Source organism: Chlamydomonas reinhardtii, chromosome 7, assembly GCF_000002595.2.
Source record: "Chlamydomonas reinhardtii strain CC-503 cw92 mt+ chromosome 7, whole genome shotgun sequence".
Classification (NCBI taxonomy): domain Eukaryota; kingdom Viridiplantae; phylum Chlorophyta; class Chlorophyceae; order Chlamydomonadales; family Chlamydomonadaceae; genus Chlamydomonas; species Chlamydomonas reinhardtii.
This window is the reverse complement of record NC_057010.1, coordinates 3,657,755-3,679,305: the sequence shown is the minus strand read 5'-3', so window position 1 is coordinate 3,679,305 and position 21,551 is coordinate 3,657,755. Positions and strand designations below refer to the sequence as shown.

At 64.6% G+C, this 21,551-nt stretch overlaps 4 protein-coding genes across 4 annotated transcripts; 2 read left to right on the top strand and 2 right to left on the bottom strand.

The window, feature by feature from the left end:
• Positions 1-22: 22 nt before the first annotated feature.
• Positions 23-6,164, bottom strand: CHLRE_07g337450v5 (uncharacterized protein). Its single transcript, XM_043064287.1, has 13 exons — positions 5,848-6,164; positions 5,490-5,579; positions 4,927-5,251; positions 4,564-4,663; positions 4,086-4,138; positions 3,604-3,927; positions 3,175-3,402; positions 2,884-2,932; positions 2,339-2,697; positions 2,049-2,170; positions 1,860-1,893; positions 1,488-1,661; positions 23-1,178 (listed from the first exon to the last, which is right to left on the bottom strand). The coding sequence occupies exons 1-13, from the start codon at positions 6,129-6,131 to the stop codon at positions 1,068-1,070; spliced, it is 2,253 nt and encodes a 750-aa protein (XP_042922855.1). The 5' UTR covers positions 6,132-6,164; the 3' UTR covers positions 23-1,067.
• Positions 6,165-6,264: 100 nt separating this feature from the next.
• CHLRE_07g337400v5 (uncharacterized protein) lies at positions 6,265-7,390 on the top strand. Its single transcript, XM_001700032.2, has one exon. The coding sequence runs from the start codon at positions 6,496-6,498 to the stop codon at positions 7,090-7,092; it is 597 nt and encodes a 198-aa protein (XP_001700084.1). The 5' UTR covers positions 6,265-6,495; the 3' UTR covers positions 7,093-7,390.
• A 50-nt stretch (positions 7,391-7,440) lies between these two features.
• CHLRE_07g337350v5 (uncharacterized protein) lies at positions 7,441-13,134 on the bottom strand. Its single transcript, XM_043064286.1, has 14 exons — positions 12,818-13,134; positions 12,456-12,545; positions 12,033-12,261; positions 11,514-11,619; positions 11,304-11,356; positions 10,491-11,108; positions 10,135-10,287; positions 9,884-9,932; positions 9,360-9,544; positions 8,976-9,097; positions 8,794-8,827; positions 8,418-8,566; positions 8,235-8,259; positions 7,441-8,011 (listed from the first exon to the last, which is right to left on the bottom strand). The coding sequence occupies exons 1-14, from the start codon at positions 12,832-12,834 to the stop codon at positions 7,904-7,906; spliced, it is 1,938 nt and encodes a 645-aa protein (XP_042922854.1). The 5' UTR covers positions 12,835-13,134; the 3' UTR covers positions 7,441-7,903.
• Positions 13,135-13,254: 120 nt separating this feature from the next.
• CHLRE_07g337300v5 (uncharacterized protein) lies at positions 13,255-21,547 on the top strand. Its single transcript, XM_001700033.2, has 14 exons — positions 13,255-13,717; positions 13,818-14,002; positions 14,077-14,803; positions 15,014-15,342; positions 15,554-16,192; positions 16,520-17,029; positions 17,289-17,493; positions 17,798-17,897; positions 18,132-18,251; positions 18,570-18,781; positions 18,974-19,097; positions 19,334-19,396; positions 19,708-19,892; positions 20,210-21,547. The coding sequence occupies exons 1-14, from the start codon at positions 13,470-13,472 to the stop codon at positions 20,346-20,348; spliced, it is 3,786 nt and encodes a 1,261-aa protein (XP_001700085.2). The 5' UTR covers positions 13,255-13,469; the 3' UTR covers positions 20,349-21,547.
• Positions 21,548-21,551: the final 4 nt, after the last annotated feature.

Genomic DNA, 21,551 nt, shown 5'->3' with positions numbered 1-21,551 from the left:
TCGATGCCTGGGCTGGGTGCAATCTGTTTCTCGGGACTCAACTATGTCAGCCACTTGCTTCCCTTGCCATGTCCCATCACATCCCAAGCCCTAGGTGTTAAGGAACCGTGCCGTGAACGCCCACTTCGGGCCGCGCTACATGCAGTAATATCAATCGCTTTCACGCTACATATCAAATTAAACAATGCTCTCAATTACACGAATTATGCCCAGCTCTGTGCGCAGGCCGCAGCGCGCCGTCGCGCCGCGGCCTGCCTTCTGCGCCTTCGCGCCGCGCTCTCGCCCTTCCCTGCGGGCGCCAGCAGTCCGCGCTGCCTCCCTCGCCAAGAAGGCCGAGGAGCCGCCGGAGGCGGAGGCGGCGACACAGTCCGCCACACACTCCGAAGCAATCGTTGCTGAGCTGCGCAGCCTCCGCAACGAGGTGGTTGCTGAGCTATGCAACCTGCGCGGTGCTGTGGACCAGGCCCGGGCGGAGGCGAGGCAGGAGGCGCGTATGGCACGGCTGCAGCGGGCGTACGCGACACTGCTCGCCAACGAGGGACGGTACACGACGCACTTCCGGATATTAAAGCGGTGCATCGCTGACGCTCTGGCAGACGGTGGTGTCTGCGAGATCTACCATACCCCCACCAATTGGAACGACGGCGCCTCTCATGACGCAAGGGATTTCCTATGTGAGATCAGGTGTCTGACTGGGTTGGACTGGGAAGTATTCATTTACAAGGAGAAGGACGGTCGGTGGCACGTGAAGCTGAAGTAGGCTGGCAACGCCGTGCAGAATGGTGGTGATGGTGAGTGCAGGGTACTTGTACACATCGAACTAACGATCTACCGGAACAAAATGACATTAGTAACAAATGTACGGAGAAGGATGTCCTGAACCAAGTGTCACCGGTCTGACATCCTTTCAGCTTGCACAATCTCAATGCCTCAATGTTGTACAAGCCGGACAGCTGCTACAGTCTACCCCAGCATCTCCCTGCCAGTGTGGCTGTTGCCGCCTGCTGCCATTACCCGGTTCCCTCCCGTCCCCCTCCTCCTCCTTCTCCCCCTCCTCCTCCTCCAGTTCACTGCTGCTGCTCGCCTTCCTCCTCCAGGCTCTTCACCAGGTCCCGCACGCAGCCGCCCATGTCGGGCACCAGCGAGTGGTAGGCCAGCAGCGCAGCGCGCGCGTACAGCTGCGGGCGCCGGGGTGGGGTGGGGTGGGGTGGGGTAGCTAGGTAGAGGAGGGCGGGTGGGAGCGGGGCCGGAAGCAGAGGAGGCAGAAAGAGCGGGACGCATAAAGGCAGAGCAGGAGTGCCAGGGCGAGAGTCTTGGGAGCAAAAAGCAAAGGAGAACTGAGGCGGCCAAGATTAAAAGTGACTAAGAACAATGCGGGGGTGCAGTCCGACCACACGACTCTTCCTTCAGGGTCAGTGCCGAAACGTGCCGAAACCCAAACCGTGCCCCTCAGCCTCGACCCCAGCCCCGCCGCCCCCGTCACGCACCATCTTGGCCTGCATGGACAAGTACCTCGCCGCGATGGCCTGGTTGGCCGCCGCCGCCGCTGCCACCGCTGCCGGGTCCGCCTTCGCCGCCGCCCGCGCCGCCGCCAGCACGGCCAGCACGTCGTAGGGGTCGGAGGCGTTGGACCAGAAATCCAGGTAGTGCGAGCCGGGCGTCTGGGGAGGAGGGGGCGGGGCGGGTGGTTCGGTGGGGAAGGAGAAAGGGAGGGGAGTTGAGGCGGTTGGGGAGGGAGGTGCGCGGGAGAGGAGAGAGGAGGGAGGTGGGCGGGATTTGGAGTCGGGGCAGGGGAACAGGCGGTGCACTGCTGCACTCATCCGGCCCGCAGGCACCAAGCAACCCGCCCCGCACCGCACCTGTAGTCGGCTGTAGTACTCGATGAAGGGGCTCCTGTGCGGGGATTACATTCATTGTTAGCTACGGAAATGGTAGACGGTAGGCAATTTTGGGGGTGTGGCGGAGGCGCAGTGATACAGTTTGATAGGGACAGGCTACCCTCTCCCGCAAACACCGTACGCTAAGCGCACCCGCGCCCTGCGCCGCACCTGCTCTTGAGGATGGCCGAGTCCGTGGTCATGAGCAGCCCCATGCGGGACGACCCAGCCAGTCCGTCCACGTTGAGCAGCCAGCGGTAGCGCGCGTGGTCCGAGATGGGCGTGGGCGGGTGCTGCGGCGGGTGGCAGCGAGGGCGGCGCTGAGTGACGGAGCAGGTAGGGCGGAGCAGCGAGCGCGCAGGTGAGGCAGGTAGGCACACGGCCTCTCAAACATCTGGGTAAGCATGTGTCCCGCTGCCCGCCGATTGCTCGGCCCAAGCCTGTCGTACAGCCCCGCTTACCGCGGGCAGTGTGACGTTGAGTTCGAAGGGGCTGCGTGAGCCCAGGGGCTTGTGTGTGTACGGCCGCACCAACCGTACGTCTAGTGAGCCAGCGGCGGCGGACACGGCAGCCGCGGGGTGCGGGTGCAGCGGTCCCCAGTGAGGGAGTCCGGAGGGTGGGGGGTGGGGGTGGGGGGCTGTTGAGGTGGCCGCGGTGCTGCTGGCGGCGGCGGCGCGGCCGCGGTCGTGGCCAGGAGCAGGGTGTGCGTTGGTGCGGTTGAGGGCGCGGGCGAGATGGGACAGGTGCGCCAGCAGCACGCGGGGGCAGGCGGCGTGCGGGGTGGGGTAGTCGGGGCAGTAGGGCACACCGCTGAAGAAGGCTGGGGGGTTGGCAAGTGGATGTGGGAATTGGGGATGGGAGGTTGGGGTGAGAAGGGGGCGTGGGAGGTGAGGGTGGGGATCAGGTGGGTGGGAAAAGGCTTGCGGAGGTGTGCATGTGGCGGTGCGGCGGGCAAGCTCCGGCGGGTTGACGTGGGCAGCATGCCCTCGCCGTCTCATTAACTTACCCACGTCCTTCTTCTTCCGCCAGGGTGCAAACGTCAGGCTGCGAGGGGACTGCAGGCGAGCAGCGGGAAGACACGACGATACGGCGATCAGGACCATGCCGTACGTGCAAATGTGAGAGTGCCGCTTCTGCACAACCCAGCAGCAGCCGCTCCTAGAAGGCGACAGGGACACCAGCACACCAGCTCCCCAGCAGCTTCCCAATACCGCCCCAACTAGTGAACTCCGGTGACACCAGCACACCAACTCCCCAACCTTTCCCACCCACCCCCAGAAAAAACTGGCTGACTCACAAAGGCCATGGTGGGCAGCAGCAGGTCCATGTCGTACTCGGGTAGCGGCGGCGGCGGTTCCGTACCGTTACTGCTGCCGTACAGATCATTGCCGTTATCAATGCCGTTGTTGCGGTGTGATGGAGATGACGGCGGTGGTGGGCCGGGCGGCGGCGGCGCGGCGTGGCGGTCCGGCGCCGTCACGCCCGGCGGCAGATCAGGCGAGCGGCTGGCCACAAAGCGCCGGACCTGGGACAGGGTGCAGGGGCGGGGAGCGTGCGTGTTGGGGTCTCAGGATCACGGTTGCAAGGCAGTGCCCTCCAAGCGCAATTTAATGCTCTCGAGCAGCCCGACTGACCCCATACCAACTTCGTGCTTTCAAACGCCTCTGTGTGCGCCCAACTCGATGCCGTACACCACCCGCCCCTCGCTGCCCGTCGCTGCACCCACCATCGTCCATAGCGGGTCATCGTCCGTCGCCGCCGCCGCACCCCCAGCACCAGTGGTTCTGCTATTACTGCTACTGCCATCACTGCTACTGCCGGCGATGCCAAAGCCGCGCAGCACAGCCTCCTCCATGTCACTGCCCCGCACCGCCGCTGCTACAGCTGCCGCGACGTTGCGCGGCAGCGGTTGCGGCTGTAGCAATACTCCGCCAATGCGTCCGAGCGTGACGGCTGTAGCAGCAGGGCCACCAGCGATCCCAGCTGCGCTACCGCCGTTGCTACTGCCCCTGGTACTGCTATTGGCCCCCCACGGCACGCGCCACCACTTCTGCAGCAGAAAGCACCACACATTACAACGTGGAGCGACATACGGTATGTGAGCAAGCAAGGGGCCCACGTCAGCACGTGCTGTCAAGGCGAACCACACCCTCAACACACACGCTAGCACACATACACGCAACGTACAACACAACACACACTGCACACCTGGAGCGACAGGATGGGTGCGCGCGAGTGTAGGCCGTAGCGCTGCATGTTGTCTGTGTGCGGAGGGCGGGCCGCAGTGGTGGGCGGGGGCGGGCAGGGCCTCGGTGCATGGCACATGGCAGGACCCATCAGGCCGTCACCTACATCACCTACCCGCTGCCGCTACCACGCCCGCTACCACGCCCTCCAGCCGCCGGACCGTCCCACGTATCCCCCTCAGCAGTGCTGGAACCGACTCCCCCCCTTGGTTTAGTTTGGGCAGGTATCTACAACCCCCCCCCCCTCGCCTCCACACAGGCCGCCGCGCCCCATGGGCCACGCCCTCCTCCTCGCTCTCTTGGATTGGGTAGGGTTTAGTTCTGTTTCGGCTGGTGTCGCCTGCATCCAACGCCTCTGCCTGTGCTCCGCTCGTTTTAGTTGGTTTCGTTTAGTGTGGGCTGGTATCTGCACCTTCTCCCCCCCTCCGCCGCCGCCTCACCCGCCGTGTTGAGCAGCAGCACCATGTCGGGCAGGTCGTACCGCTTGGCGGCCCACCGCGCATGCAGCCGCCCCGAGATGGCGGCGTGCAGCGCCCGCAGCTGTACGGCAGGTGGAGGTAGTTGTACGGCAGGTACGGCAGGTACGGCAGGGGCGGTACACGTCACGTACGGTAAGGCAGTGGCAGTGGCAGAAGGCGGGTGGGGATTGGGTTGCGTCAACGTCATCGGCACGCACATGCGCGTTTCCTTCCCGTGTGCTCGGTAACACGCGTGGTCTCCAACACTTGCATGGGCTGCGTGGCGTGCATGCATGCATGCATGCATGCAGGCGGTGGTGGTGGTGGCTGCGGCCACGCACTCACCTGGCCGTGACACGGCGAGGCGCATTCACCGAGGGGCTCAGGAACCAGCCGCGGCCACGGATACCGCCGCCCCACCGCCGCGCCCTGCCGGCTGCTACTGCTACTGCTGCTAGTCCTGCTGCTACTGCCGCTGCTACTGTCAGTTGCACCCGAGCGGCCCACACTGTCGCCCGCCGCGTCCCCCGCAGCTAGATTGGCGGCGGTTGACGTCCAGGCGCCGTCCCCTCCTCCCTCGGCTCTTGTGATGCCACTGGGGCGCCGCGCAGGCATGAGGAAGCGCCAGGTGTTGTTGCGGATGAGCACCACACGCACAGTGTCAGGCGCGCTGCGATCACGGCCGCAGGGACACAGGGCCGTAGGACGCATGGCGGCTTAGGTGCGGCCGAGTGAGCGAGCCCACCTCAACAAAAACATCGTGCGTACACACGCCCCCCCGCCCCCGCCGCCGCCCCCGCCCCGGCATACACACTCTGCGCAGCGCATACACGGTTTTTCTTCGCTTATCCTCCTTGTGCTCTGTAACGCACGCGCACTTGCACTCGCCCGCCCTCACTCCGGCTCACACATTGTGTAGGCTGGCGACTGTATCCGCCACATCCTCACACGTGACGCCGCGGGTGCGCCAGTACACCACCTCCGGGCCCAGCGCCGCCCTGGGGGTGGATGCGGAGGAGGCGCGGAGCGGCACAGCGGCGGGAGCGGGCCTCAGAGGCCAGGGACAGGGCGGGACTCAAGGGCCAGGGACCCGGGGCTTACTGCGAGTGTGAGGCTGTGGTTGGCTACGTGGCCCACAACAGCCCGCGCATGGCGAGGCAGCCGCGTCACAGGGCGCCTGGCTGCCCCACCAAGCCCACCAGGATTGGTGCAATCACTCTTCCGCCCCACACGAAACCTTTCTTGCCCTCCCCCCCACCGGCTCACTCCATGAGCCCCTCCATCATCCCTTGAAGTTCGAAGAAGTCGTAGCGCGACAACTTGGCCTCGTGCACTTGCACCTGTTCGCCCGGCTGCTGCGGCTGGCCGCCGTGCCCTGAGCTGCCGCGTGCCGAGCCCCCCTTGCCGCGCGCCCGCTGCCCCCGCGTGCGCGTCCGGCCGGGGCGCTGCCCCGCCGCGCCAGCGGACACGGCGGCAGCGAAGAGTAGCAGGAGTGCGATGAGGGCAGTGCACATGCCACCCGTGCTCGCGGGCGCACGCTTCCGACGCATTTCCGCGGCTCCACTCAGTATGGCGCTACATTTCTACTCTCAATACACATACGAATAGCTATAAGCCTGCGTCCTGTTCATCTAGCCTGTCATTCTCTGACATTCAGCTATTTCGTGAACGCTTCGGTGTGATGAACACCATGTCATTCCTCATTGTTGTCAAGTAGGACAAATAACATACAGTAGCGCGTTGATTATGAGCAGGACAGACTGCCGACCCAGCGACCCGAGTCACCCGACAGATGCAAAGGCCTGCGTGGATCCTGGCCGTGAAAGCCACGGCCCCCATCTTAGCCCACTTACCCCTTGCACAGCCCGCCCTCTGTCGCACGTAGTCTCTAACTGAGTATTGACACGTGCCATCATGTTGATGTTGAACGTCAGCCATCCCATCTGCCGGGGCCCGCTGTCCGCTGCCGGACTGCGTAATGTGCATCGGCACCGCGTCTCGCTTGCCTGCGCAGCGAAGCGCGGGTCGCAGCAGCGTGCTCAACAGCCTGCATCACTCTCCAAGAAAGCGGAGGAGCTCATGCAGGTTGCGGTGAACGAGGCAGCCCAGCAATCAGCCGCAGCATCGCAAAAGACCGTGGCGGAGCTGCGCCACATCCACAGCAGTGTGGATAAGCTGCTGGGTGAGGTGTACACGCTGTCGCACATTGCACGTGTGCAGCGCCTGCAGATGGCACGCCTCGTGCTCGGGCCCCACCTGGAGCCCTCCAACACCTACCGAGATTACAAGCGCTTCAGGCACCCACGGCTGATGGACCACGTACTCGAGGAAACACTGTACAGCAGTCACCGGCCGATACAACTCCAAATGGACCGCTCGGACCTGAACCACGAGACCTACGACTTCAAGCCCAACACACTCCGGTATGAGCTAGATGGGCTGACGGGGCTGACGTCGGAGGTGTTTCACGACGGCGGCAGTTGGTACGTACAATTTGAGGGCGACGAGTGAGGCTTGATCGCAGTACAGAAGGCCCACAGTGCTGGTGTTGGTTTGTGCGCACTGGGGCCGTCGAGGTCCGGTGGCTGCTTGGCGGTTTGGCCTGGTGAACGCAGCAGGGCGCAGTTGCAGTTGCACATGTATGGTCACGTGGTGCCAACGGTCCTAGGCACTAGGCACTCACTGAAGTTGCTGTGCACTGAGACTAATAAGATTAACAGCGCAAGTCAAGTAGAGCACATACGCAAGAACGAGCTGCTGATGACTCCGTGTGTGGCAGCACATGCAGTTGTAGATACTGGAGCATGCAAGGCGCGTCGTGCCCGCTGTGCGTGCCAGGCAGCGTGCCAATCTGCCAGACCATACATATTATTACAGTATAGCATTACATCTGAAATTGCGAGCTGGCAGGTAGTACCAGAGGGCTCAAGGGTTTATAAGCACGCGACGGACATCGGATTGGCGTGCCGCTGCGTGCCATCATGAGCCGAGCTCGCGTTACCTTCCTCTGCCTCCCAACGCTTGTATCACCACCAGCACCTGCCAGCACCGCCGCCGCACTATACCAGTAATCGCATCGAACAAACCCGCCCTCATACAGCATGACGGCGTCCGTAAGACTGGAGCCAGAGGCGGCTGGCGATAAACACAAAAAACGCGACGCTGGTGGCCGCCCCCGGCATCTCCCATGGCCAACTACTGCCAGTCAAGCTATCGCCGCCTACTGCCGCTAACACCCTCCCTCCTCCTCCTGCTCCTCCTCCTCCCCCTCCTTCTCCTCCTCCTCCTCCTCCTCTTCCTCCTCCAGTCCTCCTCCTCCATTTCACTGCTGCTCGCCTTCCTCCTCCAGCCTTTCCACCAGGTCCCGTACGCAGCCGCCCATGTCGGACACCAGCGAGTGGTAGGCCAGCAGCGCAGCGCGCGCGTACAGCTGCGAGGGTGGGGTGGGTGGGGTGGGGTGGAGGGGGTAGAGGAGGGCGGGTGGGTAGGGGTAGGTTGGGGTGGCGAGCGGCGGGTCAAAGAGGGCGATTGGAGGGAAAGGGCAAGTGGATGGTCACGGCAAGCGGGTACAGTTAAACCATGTGGTCGCAGCATTGATACACAGCTATGCAGCTGTGCGCATCGCCAACCGCGCCCCAGGCTCAAGCACTCACCAGCTTGGGCTGCAGCGCGATGTACCTGTCGCGTGTGTGGATATGGTGCCAAGTGAGCGGGGCGGAAAGCGGGGCGGGTTGGTGCCGGAAATGCACAGGTGGCACAGGCTAGGGGAGAGTCACCTTCCCACAAACGTGCAGTCGTGCACACGTGCTCACGTTCGCACGCCCGAAAACACCCACCTCGCCGCGATGGCCTGGTTGGCCGCCGCTGCCGCCGCCACCGCTGCCGGGTCCGCCTCCGCCGCCGCCCGCGCCGCCGCAAGCACGGCCAGCACGTCGTAGGGGTCGGAGGCGTTGGACCAGAACTCCAGGTAGTGCGAGCCGGGCGTCTGGGGAGGAGGAGGCGGGGCGGGTGGTTGGGTGGGGAAGGAGAAAGGGAGGGGAGCTGAGGCGGGTGCGGTTGGGAGTTGGAGCCTGGGCAGAGGAGCTGGGTGCGGGGAATCATGTGGGTGAGGGGGTTCGTGTGGAGGGGCATTGCCACTGCCGTACTCAGCCGGAAGGAAGGCCTCGTAAGCCCCCATCCTCAGGCATCACCCCTCCCAGCCCCGCCCCGCACCTGCAGCCGGCTGTAGTACTCGATGAAGGGGCTCCTGGAGGAGGCGCAGTGAAACACAGACTTAGTTCAATCTAAGGACAGTCCACACACCTCAAAAGCACTGAGATAACGAGCCCGACCGCAGGCAGGCCCTGCCGCCACGCACCACGTGAAGCTGACCGGTATCAGGGCCTGCGCCGCACCTGCTCTTGAGGATGGCCGAGTCTGTGGTCATGAGGAAGCCCATGCGGGTGCTGGCAGACATGCCGTCCACGTTGAGCAGCCAGCGGTAGCGCGCGTGGTCCGAGATGGGCGTGGGCGGGTGCTGCGTGTGGCAGCGAGGGTGGTGCATCAGCGTGCAAGGTGGCGGACAGGGTTCAAGAGCATAGTGAGACACTGCAGCGAACTCACCTAGCCTAGAGTTTTGTGGCATGGACGCTGGCGTAGGCACAAGATGACACAAGCAGGATTGCGGCTGCCTTGGCGGCTGCGGCCGCCGCCACCCGCCCGCCAGAGCGCGCCCCTGAACCCCTGAACCCCTTATGCATGCCCCCACCCCGTACAGTACCCCCCCACGCACCCCGCACCTGCGGCAGCGTGACGGGCTGCCTGAACACGCCCACGGCGCCCAGGCGCTTGCGGGTCCAGGGCCGCACCAGGCGCACGTCCAGGCGGTGCGGGTACAGCGTGGACAAGTTGGCCAGGAACACGCGCGGGCAGATGCGGTGCGGGTCCACGTACAGGGGGCAGAAGGGCACGCCGCTGAAGAAGGCTGCGGCCGGGGGCGGGGGCGGGGCGGTGGGGTAGGGAGTGGAGGGGTTGGGAGTGGAGGGGTGGAGAAGGAGCATGAGGAGCGGGCAGGTAGGGAAGGATGTGAGCTGGGGCGGTGGGAAGAGGGTGGCGGGGTAGGCGGCGAACTGCGCAAGGTGGTGCTGCTAGTACTGGTGGTGGTGGTGGTGGTGGTGGTGGTGCTGCTGCTAGTACTGGTGGTGGTGGTGGTGGCGGTCCTGGTGGTGGTGTTTGCAAACGGGTGTGGCGGTGGCACAGTACGAGGCAGGCGCAAGAATGCGCTATGCTAGGTGTCAATAGCCGTTCGCACCAATCCATTTACCTACGTCCTTCTTCTGCTCCCATGGGAACTTGATCAGCGTGCGTGGCACCTGCAGCGTCGCGAGCGTGGCCGGGCAGATGCGTTGTTGACTGCCGCCCACAGCTGCCGCAACCAGCATGTTTCTAGGCGGCCCTGCATGCAGCAACTTATCCATGCACCCCTGCCCCAGCCCCACAGTCACGCAAGACCCCCCATGAAAGCCCCAACCTCCAGATTTCCCGACCCACCCAACCCGCAGAGGCCACACTCACAAAGGCCATGGTGGGCAGCAGCAGATCCATGTCGTACGGTGGCTTCTTGGGCGCCAGACCGCGACGGCCGTGCGGCGGCGGCGCGGCGCGGCCGTCCGGCACCGTCACGCCTGGCGGCAGGTCGGGCGGGCGGCTGGCCACGAAGCGCCGGACCTGCGGGATGTCGCGGCAGTTGGGGCATAGAACCGTGACAGTGCAGTAGGAATGGGGCTGCTTAGTCAACAGGGCGCGTCATTCAGCTGCAAAAGGCAGAAGTCAGCGACGTGCGCATGAAGCCAGCTCTCGTTGATGGCATCGGGCCCAAGCTCAAGCGGATGCTGCAGCTCAAGCACTCTTTGCGAACTTGACGGCCTTACCATGTCCCACAGCTTGTCGCCACTGCCGCCACCTGTCTGCTCGCCAGAACCGGCTTCACTGTTGCCGCCGTCTTCTCCCGCCGCCGCCGCCTTTCCATGGAGGCGCCGTGTTTCCCGGTAGCCGTGGCTTCGCTCTGCACTATGCGTCTCGAGCCCGCTCGCACCCGCGCCGGCCCCTACCCTGTCGGCCACTTGCCCAGAGGGCGGCAGGCCTCCGTCCGCCCGACCCGCTACCACGTTAGCTTCACGCCACGCCGCCTGCTGCAGCGCCCGCCTCACACCCGGCTTGCTGCTCTTTTTCTTCTTCTTCTGCCTTCGCCGCTTTGGCGAAGGCCGAAGACCGCTGCCTCCTGCGACAGCACCTCCGCGATGCACACCGCCGCTCATCATCGCATCGCTCCCGACCGCCCTTGCCCTTGCCCTGGCCCCCGCCGCCCCTGCTAGCCCAGCAGCATCCGCCTGGGCTGTGGCGCCAGCTCCGCTGAAGTCTGCTCCGTCCAGAGCCTGCTGCACGCGCGACGGCAGCGGCATCGCCGGCAGTAGCTCGCCGTGAACGTGTGAGCGGCCCAGCCTCGGCGCCGTGACGTTGCTGCCCCACCAAGGCACCTCCCAGCGTTTCTGCGCGTTGGGACGTTCCAAGCAGCATGTTGCGGAGGCCAGGTGCGTTAGGAACATGCTGGTGAGCTGGTGAGTGCTAAAGCAGCCAGCGGGACGCTGCTCAGCTGTCCGCTGACCGGTGCCCGGCAGTGCCGCTACAGCAAACTAACAACAACGGCCTGTGGCGCAAGTCAAGGCCCCGCGCACAGCTCGCACCAGGAGGGAGAGCACGGGCGCCCGCGAGTACAGCCCGAAGCGCTGCATGTTGTCTGTTGGGGGCATGTCCAGGGCACGGTTTGAGGGGGGGGCCGTAAGCGACTACGAACACGGTGCACACCGCGCCGAACGCCACGCACACCGTCGCCATAGCCCCGCCAAGTTGCCAAGTCCTTGTATGCACCCGCACACTGCCACCAGCTGCCGCACCTGCTGCGTTGACCACGAACACCATGTCGGGCAGGTCGTAGGGCGGGTCGGCGGGGCCTCGGGGGTGGTGCAGGCGCCCCGCCACCGTGTCGTACACGCCCTGGAGCTGCAGTGCATACCATGAGTACATACACACGTATCCATTTCCTCAGACCTGCGCAGTTTGGGGCGTCGCAGACTGTCACGCTGCCAACATCAGCAGTACGTACACAGGCGCGCGCCACAAACTGCATCACCATCACATACACCTTCCGCTTTCATGTTTTGACACCATACCATAATTTGACACAGCCCACGTCGGGCGGTGCCAGAAGATGGCAGCAGGGGTGCGGCCAAGCCGCCCCAGGCCCCACGTGCCGTGGCTTCAACCTAAGGTTGGCCCCGGTGGCAACGAGTGCATATCAACGCAGCACAGAAGCCGCTGCACCGCGACGCCGAACCGACCAACACACTGCACCTCAAATGCCCATTCCCCGCCTCCAGCCGCCTCCTGCGACGCCGTGCGCTCCTTCCGCCTACCTGTGCCTGGCACGGCGACGGGCACTCTCCAAACGGCGCGGCCACCAGATCTGGCCAACTGTACCTAGACTTGGATCCGGATCTAGGGCGGGAGCTGGCGTCAGAAGCCCGCGCCCGAGCATGCGGTCCGCTGGCGCCTTCCCTGCTGGCAACGGCGGCGGCGGCGGCTGGGTGCAGGAAGTGCCAGGTGTTGTTGCGGATGAGCACCACCTTCACGCTGTCCAGGAATCTGCGAACGGAAGGTCAGGGAGGTGATGTGAACTGGAGGGCAGTGCGGAGCGGTGTGTGAGCGAAAGAGCTGTGTATGGGCCATAGAACTTGGCCATACGGTCTTGGAGCCATTCCACGCGCTTGGGAGTGCACACACACACGCACGCGCACACGCACACGCACTTGCACTCGCCCTCCCTCACTCTTGCTCACACGTTGTGTAGGCGGGCGACTGTGTCCGCCACGTCCTCACACGTGACGCCGCGGGTGCGCCAGTACGCCACCTCTGGGCCCAGCGCCGCCCTGGGGGTGTCAGCAAGCGAAGGAAGGGCCGACACTGTGTTAGGATAGCACAGGGGAACGGGGCTGACACTGTGTATAATGATACAAGGGAGGGGGGGTAAAAACTGCGTGCGCGTGTGTGCGGGTGTGTAAGAAAGTGGCCAAGAGGCGGCACGAGAAGGCATGGACTAAGGAAGAAACACGGCTGTACGGGGCGGGACAGAATACCAACGTCAAAGTACCGCTGACTATGACGTCGTACTTAAGACAGTCATGTTACCGTGTTTACTCACTCCAGCAGGCCCTCCATGCTGTCGATCACCTCGTGCCAGTCGTAGTGCGATAGCGGCACCTCTCGGACTGTGGCCCCCGGTGTGTCTGTGGCCGGGTGCGTCGACTTCCGCAACACCCTTCGGCGACCCCCGCTGACTCGGACATGCTGCTCTGCATGCCCCTCGCACAAGTTAACTAAGAGCCATGTAAGCGCTAGCGCCAGTAACTTCGCAAGTAGACTGGTGCTCATCCCCGCTTGAAACCCGCGCCTTCAGGCAGCAACACTACGGTCTACGCAGGGCTACATGGTCAAAATGCTCGAGCTTTCGTATATTTATTCATGTCGCAGGCATTGAAAGCCTGAGACCGTGGTGGAATATCGCATGCAGCCAAATGGCCATCGGTGCTGTCGCCCAGAGCAGAGTTTACTGCATCGATTTTTCTGCCAGATCAAGTAGTATTCAATAACCACAGGTACCTTACTTACCAGACTTGCTATCACGGTCCTCGTTGACCTCTGAAGTCGTCGAGATGGTTGTGCCTGAACCTAGTTGGCCAAGGCTCGTTTGAGAGGGGCTTGCCATAGTGCTCAGCAGGGGACAAGGCCCGCAAGTGGTCAAAATGTCAGCAACGGGGGGCCAAAGTGAGGGCCATGTCGCTCCGCCTGAACCGATGTCGCTGGATACGCTTAATTTTGTCGTGAACTTTCTCCATTCGTCCGGGTTTCACAAGGCGCACAGCGCACTGCTCCAGGAGTTCAGCACGCGGCTGAACCCCACCGCGGAAGGAGCGCTCTTCGCAGCTGCGCGAACTTCGGTCAGCGCTTGTTCCGCTCCACCTTCCACGTCGGAGTATGTGGAGCGTGCGCTGGAGGCTCTATCTCCTCCTCGCAGCAAGTCTGCGCAGGCGGGACCGAGCTGGTGAGCAGGCCGTGAGCTGGAGGGGCATGTTATTTTGCCGAAACCCGGTCCCGCAACCTCCTGCCCAACCCCGATCTGGTGTGCGCTTGTCAACTCACAGGGAAGGATTTCCGGGACCGGCAGCGCAGCCAAAGGCGCAGTCCACAGCTGGTGCAGTTGAAAGTGCGCCAGCTCCCGCCCCGCCACCGCCCAGCAAGCCAGCTACGCCTGTCAGCCCTCCGACTACGGCTCCTGTAACACGTGCTAAACGTCGACAATCCAGGCCCTCGGCTACCCGGCAACGACGTGAGTTTTCGTGGGGCCGATGCGTTAATCCGTTGTGCCTGCTCGCGAGCTGACGCTGTTTTGGGCCCTTGCAGCTGCCTGGGACGGAGAGGTGGATGACTACGATGGCATGGACGACCCGGGCTATAGCCGGAAGGAGGTGCCGAACCCGTCGCGCTTCGCGGAGATTGAGCTCGACGCTGCAAGCGGCGACGAGGGCAGCGAGCGGCAATACTTCATGCACCAGCCCGGCGACCTCAACTATGATGATATCGAGTCAGAGGTGTCCGCCTCGGACCTGGAGGGCATCACCGCAGCCAGCAGCGTGCAGTCGGGGAACTACACAGGGGGTGACACGCACGACGAAACCTGGGACTTCGGCCCCATAGATATCAAGTTCGCGGAGCCGGTCAGCACGCCCAGCAAGAGCCCGGAGAAGCAAGAAGCGGAGGAGCGGCGGCCGGTGCTTTCGCGCGTGGAGTCGCTCAGCAGCTCTTTTAAGGACTTCGAGATGGAGCGGGGCTTTGAGGCAGACGGCGAGGGCGGGGGCCAGATCTCATCAAAGGTGTCGGAGGCGGAGTACGCAGCGGACCCGGAGGTGATTGACTTCCCTGTGCCGGTGCCGGCGGTGAACCATGAGGACGTGGAGCTGTTCCGCAACCAGCGGCGGCCCAGCCCCACGTCCTCCATGGACGTGGCCGCCGGCTCGCTGGCGCCGTCCGTAGCACCCTCGGAGCAGCAGCCTTCCGAAAGCACGGGCAGTCAGGAGCGGCAGCGCAAGGGCACGGGCAAGAGCACTTCGCTGCTCAAGTCGCTGGCCGGGTACGTGGGCTAGCGAAGGGTTGCTGTGAGGAGCGCTGGGAGGGCGGGGGCCGCAGGGCGTGTTGCTGGGTGGCTTGAGGGTGGACAGAGGCGGGCATAGCATGCGATGCAACGGCACAAGAACCTGCAGCTCTTGCAATGTGCATTAGTGGGCGTGCCTGTACATATTTGAAACCTCAAGGTTTATTCGCGTATCATGCGATGCTGCAGGCGGTCAGCGGACGCTCGCGACGGTGCCGGCCTGACGCTGGGTAGCAGCGCGCTCAGCAGCGGTGGCGCCAGTAGCTCTGCGGCGCGACCCAGCGCACCCACGGTAGGCACCGGCGGCGCCGCTTCCGGTGGTGGCGGGTTCGGCGGTGGCGGCTTTGGCGGCGGCGGCTTTGGCGGCGGCTTCAGCTTCCCGGTGACGCCGCCCACGGCGGATGAGCCAGACCAGCGGCTGTTCACGTCGTGGCCTTCCGTCCGCAGCAGCTGTACGTCAGAGCCGGTGGCCATGTCGGACGACGACAACGCGCTGCCGGCCGAGTACGCGGACGACGGTGAGCCCAGCGGGGTGTGGACATGCGTCCAACACGGGCTGGGGACGGTGAAAATCAGGCTAGCTGCTTTGTCAGGAGGGATGGCACAGCGAGGTCCATGCTTCTCCGACGGGTACAACTGGCCATATGCCCAGTCTGCATCTGCTGTGCGGGCTTCAGTGCTTTTGCTTTCCTGACACTCAGAAGTACCCTTGTCGTCATACATCCCCAGAGTACTCGAAGTACCGGCTCAGCAGCCGCAGCACGTCCATGGCGGCGCAGGACCTACCGGAGCAGCGCAAAACCGCGGACGGCGAAACCTCTGGCACGCTTGCCAGCCCCGATGGCAACTCCGCGGCCGGGTCAGGCACGGCGCGGCAGGCCGGCGCCGGCGCGCCTGCCGCAGACGCCGCCGCAGACCTGGATTTCTCGCTGGAGTGGGAGTTCCGGCCGCCGCTCAGCCACGAGTCGCGGGAGCCGTCGCTGGAGTTCTCCACAGCCAACACGGACGACGAGGGGCTGGGGACACCCAAGGCGGTCGCGGCGGCGGCAGCTGCCGCCGCCGCCGCCGCCGCTGCGGCGGCCGCGAACGAGGTCAGCGCGGTGCTCACACTGGAGCCGACACCGTCGGCGTCAGCGGGTGTGGCCGCGGCGGCGGCGCCAGCGCCGGCCGCTGGGTCCGGGCCGGGGCAGGAGCCGGAGGTCGAGGGCGGCGACGTGCTGGACACGCACAACGGCTCGGTGACGCTGGCGGGCGAGGTGGAGGCGGCGGCGGCGCAGCTGGTGCAGCTGATGCCGCAGCTGGCGCTCATCGACGACGCTGACGCCGGCAGCAAGCCGGGCACGCCGGTGGACGCGCTGGAGCGGAAAGGTGGGCGCACCGTGTGGGCTCGGGGCTGATGTGGTATAACCACCAGCAGCAGCATAACATTAATGTAGCCGCGGGTGTACGAAAGGATGCAAGAGTGGAAGATTGTGCTACCATGGATTTGGTCACTGTATTCAGATGTGGGGCTCTGCAGAGTCTGCACCAAAGAGTCTGGCGGCTCACGGGCCCGCATGCAGCCGGCAAACGCAACCACCGCCAACACCGGACTGCGTCGCTTTGCGCCCGCTCGCCTTTTGGGTCGCGCTCACCTCCTCTCCCTCCCCGCCTCACTAGTATCCAACCACGCTGCCGCTCTCCGCCGCTCCGCAGACTCCTCCCAAGTGGTGGCGCACCGCATCAACTTCGAGTCGGAGGACCTGCACGACGCCCACTCCCACGACGGCGGCGCCTCCGTGCACTCCGCGCCGCACATCGGCGCGGCCGCGGAGGCCGTGCCCGAACCCTTGCACGAGCACGAACACGAGCGCGACGACCAGTCCAGCATCAGCGCCGCCATCGCGGCGGTGGAGGTCGCCGCGGAGGCGGATGACGAGGATACGGACCTGGGTGAGGATGGCGTTGCGGCAGCGGCGTCTTTTTCCGAGCCGGCGTCGTACGATGCCGATGACGCCGACGTGGATGAGCCGGAGCCGCTGTCGGGGCTGGCGGATGATGAGGAGCGGCTGGGCGGCGACGAGGATGATGATGAGGACGATGAAGATGACGAGGACGAGGACGAGGAGGACGAGGCCGGGAGACGCAGCAGCGGCGGCGTGGTGGGCGTTGGCGCCGGCGGCGAGTGGGGCGACGAGCAGCACTTGCGCGCGCCGGACGCCAAGGGTGAGCGAGTGTCATGCTGTGTGCCGGCTGGCTGGGTGTTGGGCTTGCGACGGGCGTCGGCACTGGGCAGCAACCGCAATCTCCGCGGGTCGATGTTCCCACTTATCCATCCGGCCCGCTTGGGTTCGAGCATGAAGGCGCGATGGCACACCTGAAGGCCGGGCTGCACACCGTACGGACATCACCTCGCCTTGTTACGCCGGCTCACTAACCCCCGCCCCCTCCTCCATCCCTACCTCCGCCGCCGCCTGCTGCGCAGACATTGCCCGCGCGCGGCCCGAGTCCAGCCTGACGCCCCGCTACCACATGGACGAGCAGGGCAACGTGCTGTACGAGTACGACCCTGACTACATCGACCGCAAGTACGAGGTGTTTGAGCTGCGCGTCATCCACCGCCGCCACCGCACCGGCTTCGAGGAGACCAAGGACTTCCCCATCCGCCTCAACGACCTCATAGCGGGCAGGTGCGTGGCGTGCGCCCGGGGGCGGGGGTCCTGAGGCAGCCTTGCAGGCCTCTGCGGGCACAATCCCATCTTTTCACGCGTTGCTTGTCTGTGGCCCCAGCCGCACGGTAGCCTTACCCTGCGCTGACCTTGCGTCTGCTGTTGCCCTGTCTCCATCCTTCCGTCCCCAAGCAACTTCCTAGCCACTCCTTTCCCGTGCACTTCCCCCTCACCTGTTCCTGGCTTCGCCTGCACTCCTTAAATGCAACCCCTAGAATGTAAATCCCCCTCCGCCTCCGTGTCGTTTCGCACCCTGCCCCCACAGGTACCAGGTGATGGACTTCCTGGGCTCCGCCGCCTTCAGCCGCGCGGTACAGGCGCTGGACATCAAGACGGGGCAGCTGGTGTGCCTCAAGATCATCAAGGTGCGCACGTGCTGCAATGCGGGGGCACGCAGGCCCCCAACACGCCCCGTGCCACGCCGCGCGGCCGCGGTTCGGATGTGTTGGCGCGCTTCAGCGTTCGCTGATGCTGCTTCAGGGGATGCTGCTGGGCCACACACGTTCACACACCTGCACGCGCTACGCGACGCGGCCACTCTGGCGCTAATGTGCTGTTTGCCCGCACCCTCGTTCTCCATGAACGGCTGCCGCCCACAGAACCACAAAGACTACTTTGACCAGTCGCTGGACGAGATCAAGCTGCTCAAGTACGTCAACACCATGGACCCCAACGACGAGTACGCCATCGTGCGCCTGTACGACTTCTTCTACTACAAGGTGAGGAATGACAGGCCGCCGGGGGGGGGCGGCGCAAGGCGCTGGTGGGGTTGAGGATGCGGGACCCAGTGCTGCACGCCAGCCCCTGCCGCACGCGTCGCTTCACGCTTTCGGCCGGCGCGCCTCCTGCGCCCCTGCATAAGTGCACCCCCCAACGCTACCTACAGCGATAGTAGTCCTTACACGTTCCCCCAAGATTGCCGTCTACCATTCCTTGCCTAATCATGGAGTGTAACCACCCCCCCCCAACGACTTCGTGTAGTCTTCAGTGCATCCTGTACCGCTAAACATCCTTGCAACCCCCACACGTCCCCACAGGAGCACCTGTTCCTGGTGTGCGAGCTGCTGCGCGCCAACCTGTACGAGTTCCAGAAGTACAACAAGGAGTCGGGCGACCCGGCCTACTTCACCAACGCGCGCATCCAGCGCATCGCGCGGCAGGCGCTGCGCTCGCTGGCGTTCCTACACTCGCTGGGGCTGATCCACTCCGACCTCAAGCCCGAGAACATACTCATCAAGAGCTACAGCAGGTGGGCGGCTGGGAAAAGGGCAGGGCGGGGCATGGTGTGTCCGAGCCCAACGGGTGCAGTCGGCTTGACCACCACATCAATGTGGGTTGGGAGTTGTCAGGGTTGTAGAGAGGCGGGGTGGGCACGGGTGTGCTAGGTGATGTCCGCTTCAGGCTTGCTGATACCGCCGCACACCGCCTGGCCGCGCCGCAGGTGTGAGGTCAAGGTGATTGACCTGGGCTCCTCCTGCTTCATCACGGACCAGCTCAGCAGCTACGTGCAGAGCCGCTCCTACCGCGCGCCGGAGGTCATCCTGGGTCTGCCCTACGACTATAAGGTGGGGGGAAAGGGGGCACGCGGGTGTGGGAGGCCCATGGGTTGGGGTAGGCGAAGGCAAGAGGCGTGAGAGATCCCACATGCCAGCGAGTGGGTCCCAGATAGCATAGGGACAGACTTGGCGAGCCACTGTGCAGGCAGGGGCGACCTTGTGAGGTGGATGGTTTGCTAACTTCTGTGACACAAGTTCTGCTGCGACTGACACGCCCTTACCTCTCCCTCTGCCTCCGGCTGCAGGTGGACGTGTGGTCTCTGGGCTGCATCCTGGCGGAGCTGTCCAGCAGCTTTGTTCTTTTCCAGGTGCGTGCGGCGCGGCGCGCGGCACCCTGCCCGCTGCCAGTCACTGGCCTGACACGATGGGGCCGTTCGAGCGCGCGCCGGCTAGCGATGGCGGGTTGTGAGCCGGCAGTCGCCGGCCAGCTGCCATGCCGCTAGTCACGCAGGCGCGCAGAACCACTTATTTCAGTGCCGCCTCCCCGCTCGCGTGCTATGCATGGTCGCTAGTCCACCTGTGCGCCTGCCCCTACCCCGTCGGTAACAATCGCTGTTCCCCCAAGATTGCCTACCGTCTACCATTTTCTGCGCTAATCATGAATGTAACATCCCCACAGAACGACTCGCTGTCCACGCTGCTGGCGCGGCTGGAGGGCATTCTGGGCCCCGTGCCCGAGTGGATGCTGCACAAGGGCCGCTACGCGCACCGCTTCTACACGCGCAGCGGCATGCTGTACGAGCGCAACGCCACCACCCAGAAGTACGACATGCTGCAGCCCAAGCGCACCTCGCTGCGGCACAGGTGCGAGCGGGCCGCTGCGCTGTGCAGCGGGGTCGGCTGCGCTGTGTGATGCAGGCGCTGCCGCCGCGCGCCCCGGAGGCGACATGGGAGATGCACAGCTGGGGCGGGGGCTCGCGCGGTCTGACCGCCCGCGCGTGCTGCCTGTCGTGCGTGTCGCTTGCCTTGACGTGTTAGCGGGTGACTGCGCTTACCCTGCACCAACCCCTGTCCAACAACTGCCCCCAACACCTGTCACCCACCGCCTGTGTTACCCACCGCCTGTGTTGCCCACCGCCTGTGTCACCCACCGCCTGTGCCGCCGCCGCCGCCACCTGCAGGATGCCGGACGCGGACGAGGGGCTGCTGGAGTTCGTGGGCCACCTGCTGACGGTGGACCCGCGCAAGCGCCCCACCGCCGCCGAGGCGCTCAAGCACCCCTGGCTGCAGCAGGAGTACCCCTCGCTCGACAGCATGTAGGCGGGCGGCGGACAGTGGCGGCCAGTGGCGCAAGCGCTGGCGCTGGGGCCGCGCTAAGGGGTGCTGCAGCAGCAGGACCAGCAGAGCGGAGGCCGGCGGCAGAGGCCGGGATGGGGCCCGCGGCAGTTTCAGGCAGCAAGCGGAAACCGGCAAGGCTTGACAACAACTGTTTTGTGGGTGGGTGGGTAATGCGGGCTTCCAGAGTGGACTTCAGCATTTGGGGTTCTGGGGTCGAGGGGCTACAGGCTGGCTGCTTTGGAGAGGATTGGGCGGTCATAGGGGCACATACGTATTGTTTGTGCAGTCACAGGCGGCTTTCAGGCTCGGGCGGGAGAAGTTACTGCATGGCATAGTACGCAGAGGAAGGAATAGGGGCGTGCATTCGGAGGCGTGCGGCAGACAGCGCGGGCTGACGTCAACCGGCGGCTGTGTGCTCGTGCGCGGAAGGCGGTTCTGCTGTTGCGCACATGGGTCATTATCATTCGACACGTATCAGGCGACGTCGGCACACAATCGAGGCCGAGGTATTGGCCTCCCCACCAAGCAAGGAGTCAGGAAGGGCCCAAAGAGATCTCACGCGAGTGACGTGCGAGTCCTGTTGCCTACCTGGTGTGCAAGTTATCTACGCCGCATGGGGACTCCCGCGGCTGTGCCGCGTCTGCGCGCGCAACATTGCAACATACCGGTGCGCACGTTTGCACCCGGTTTTTCAGATGAAGTTTGGGTTCAAGTGCGGGGTAGCGGCTCAGCGGGTCTTCGCATCTACATGTCCTGGCGGAAGAGTGCGTGTCTGGTGTCGAGTCATCGCGGGGGCATGCGCAGACCGTTTGCCAGGGGGCTGGGGCCCTGCGATGCGAAGGCAACGAACAAGTGTGCGTGGGCTGGGTGTGTGTGTGCATGTGTCAGGGTGTGCTTGCGGGCGCGCTCGTGAATCTGTGTTGTGTTGGTGTATGCATGAACGCGGTGGCGTGGCAGCTCACATGGTAAGTGCTGTGTGGAGGCCCTGGGCAGAATCAGCGAAGCGGTGTGGTGTCATTGAAGGTCAAGCTGTGCAACCCAGTAACAGGGACGACCCCGCAGGGAGAGGGGCGCCATGGTAGCTGGGCAGGACTGGGGAAGGTGGCGGCATATCACTGAGAGTATGTAGCGCGTCGACAGGGGGCAACGGCCAACACGCCGTCGTGTAACACATTACACGCTTGC

Coding starts and splice junctions, on each gene's coding strand:
- CHLRE_07g337300v5 (XM_001700033.2), top strand. CDS start 13,470: ATGTCGCTGGATACGCTTAATTTTGTCGTGAACTTTCTCCATTCGTCC. Junction 17,898..18,131: donor TGTGCCTCAAGATCATCAAG/GTGCGCACGTGC, acceptor TGCCGCCCACAG/AACCACAAAGACTACTTTGA. Junction 19,098..19,333: donor GTCTGCCCTACGACTATAAG/GTGGGGGGAAAG, acceptor CTCCGGCTGCAG/GTGGACGTGTGGTCTCTGGG.
- CHLRE_07g337350v5 (XM_043064286.1), bottom strand. Junction 9,098..9,359: donor AGCCCGTCACGCTGCCGCAG/GTGCGGGGTGCG, acceptor TGCCACACGCAG/CACCCGCCCACGCCCATCTC. Junction 8,012..8,234: donor TCGCGCTGCAGCCCAAGCTG/GTGAGTGCTTGA, acceptor CCACCCTCGCAG/CTGTACGCGCGCGCTGCGCT.
- CHLRE_07g337450v5 (XM_043064287.1), bottom strand. CDS start 6,131: ATGCGTCGGAAGCGTGCGCCCGCGAGCACGGGTGGCATGTGCACTGCC. Junction 5,252..5,489: donor GTCGCCAGCCTACACAATGT/GTGAGCCGGAGT, acceptor CCGTGATCGCAG/CGCGCCTGACACTGTGCGTG. Junction 4,664..4,926: donor CCTCGCCGTGTCACGGCCAG/GTGAGTGCGTGG, acceptor CCTGCCGTACAG/CTGCGGGCGCTGCACGCCGC.
- CHLRE_07g337400v5 (XM_001700032.2), top strand. CDS start 6,496: ATGTTGATGTTGAACGTCAGCCATCCCATCTGCCGGGGCCCGCTGTCC.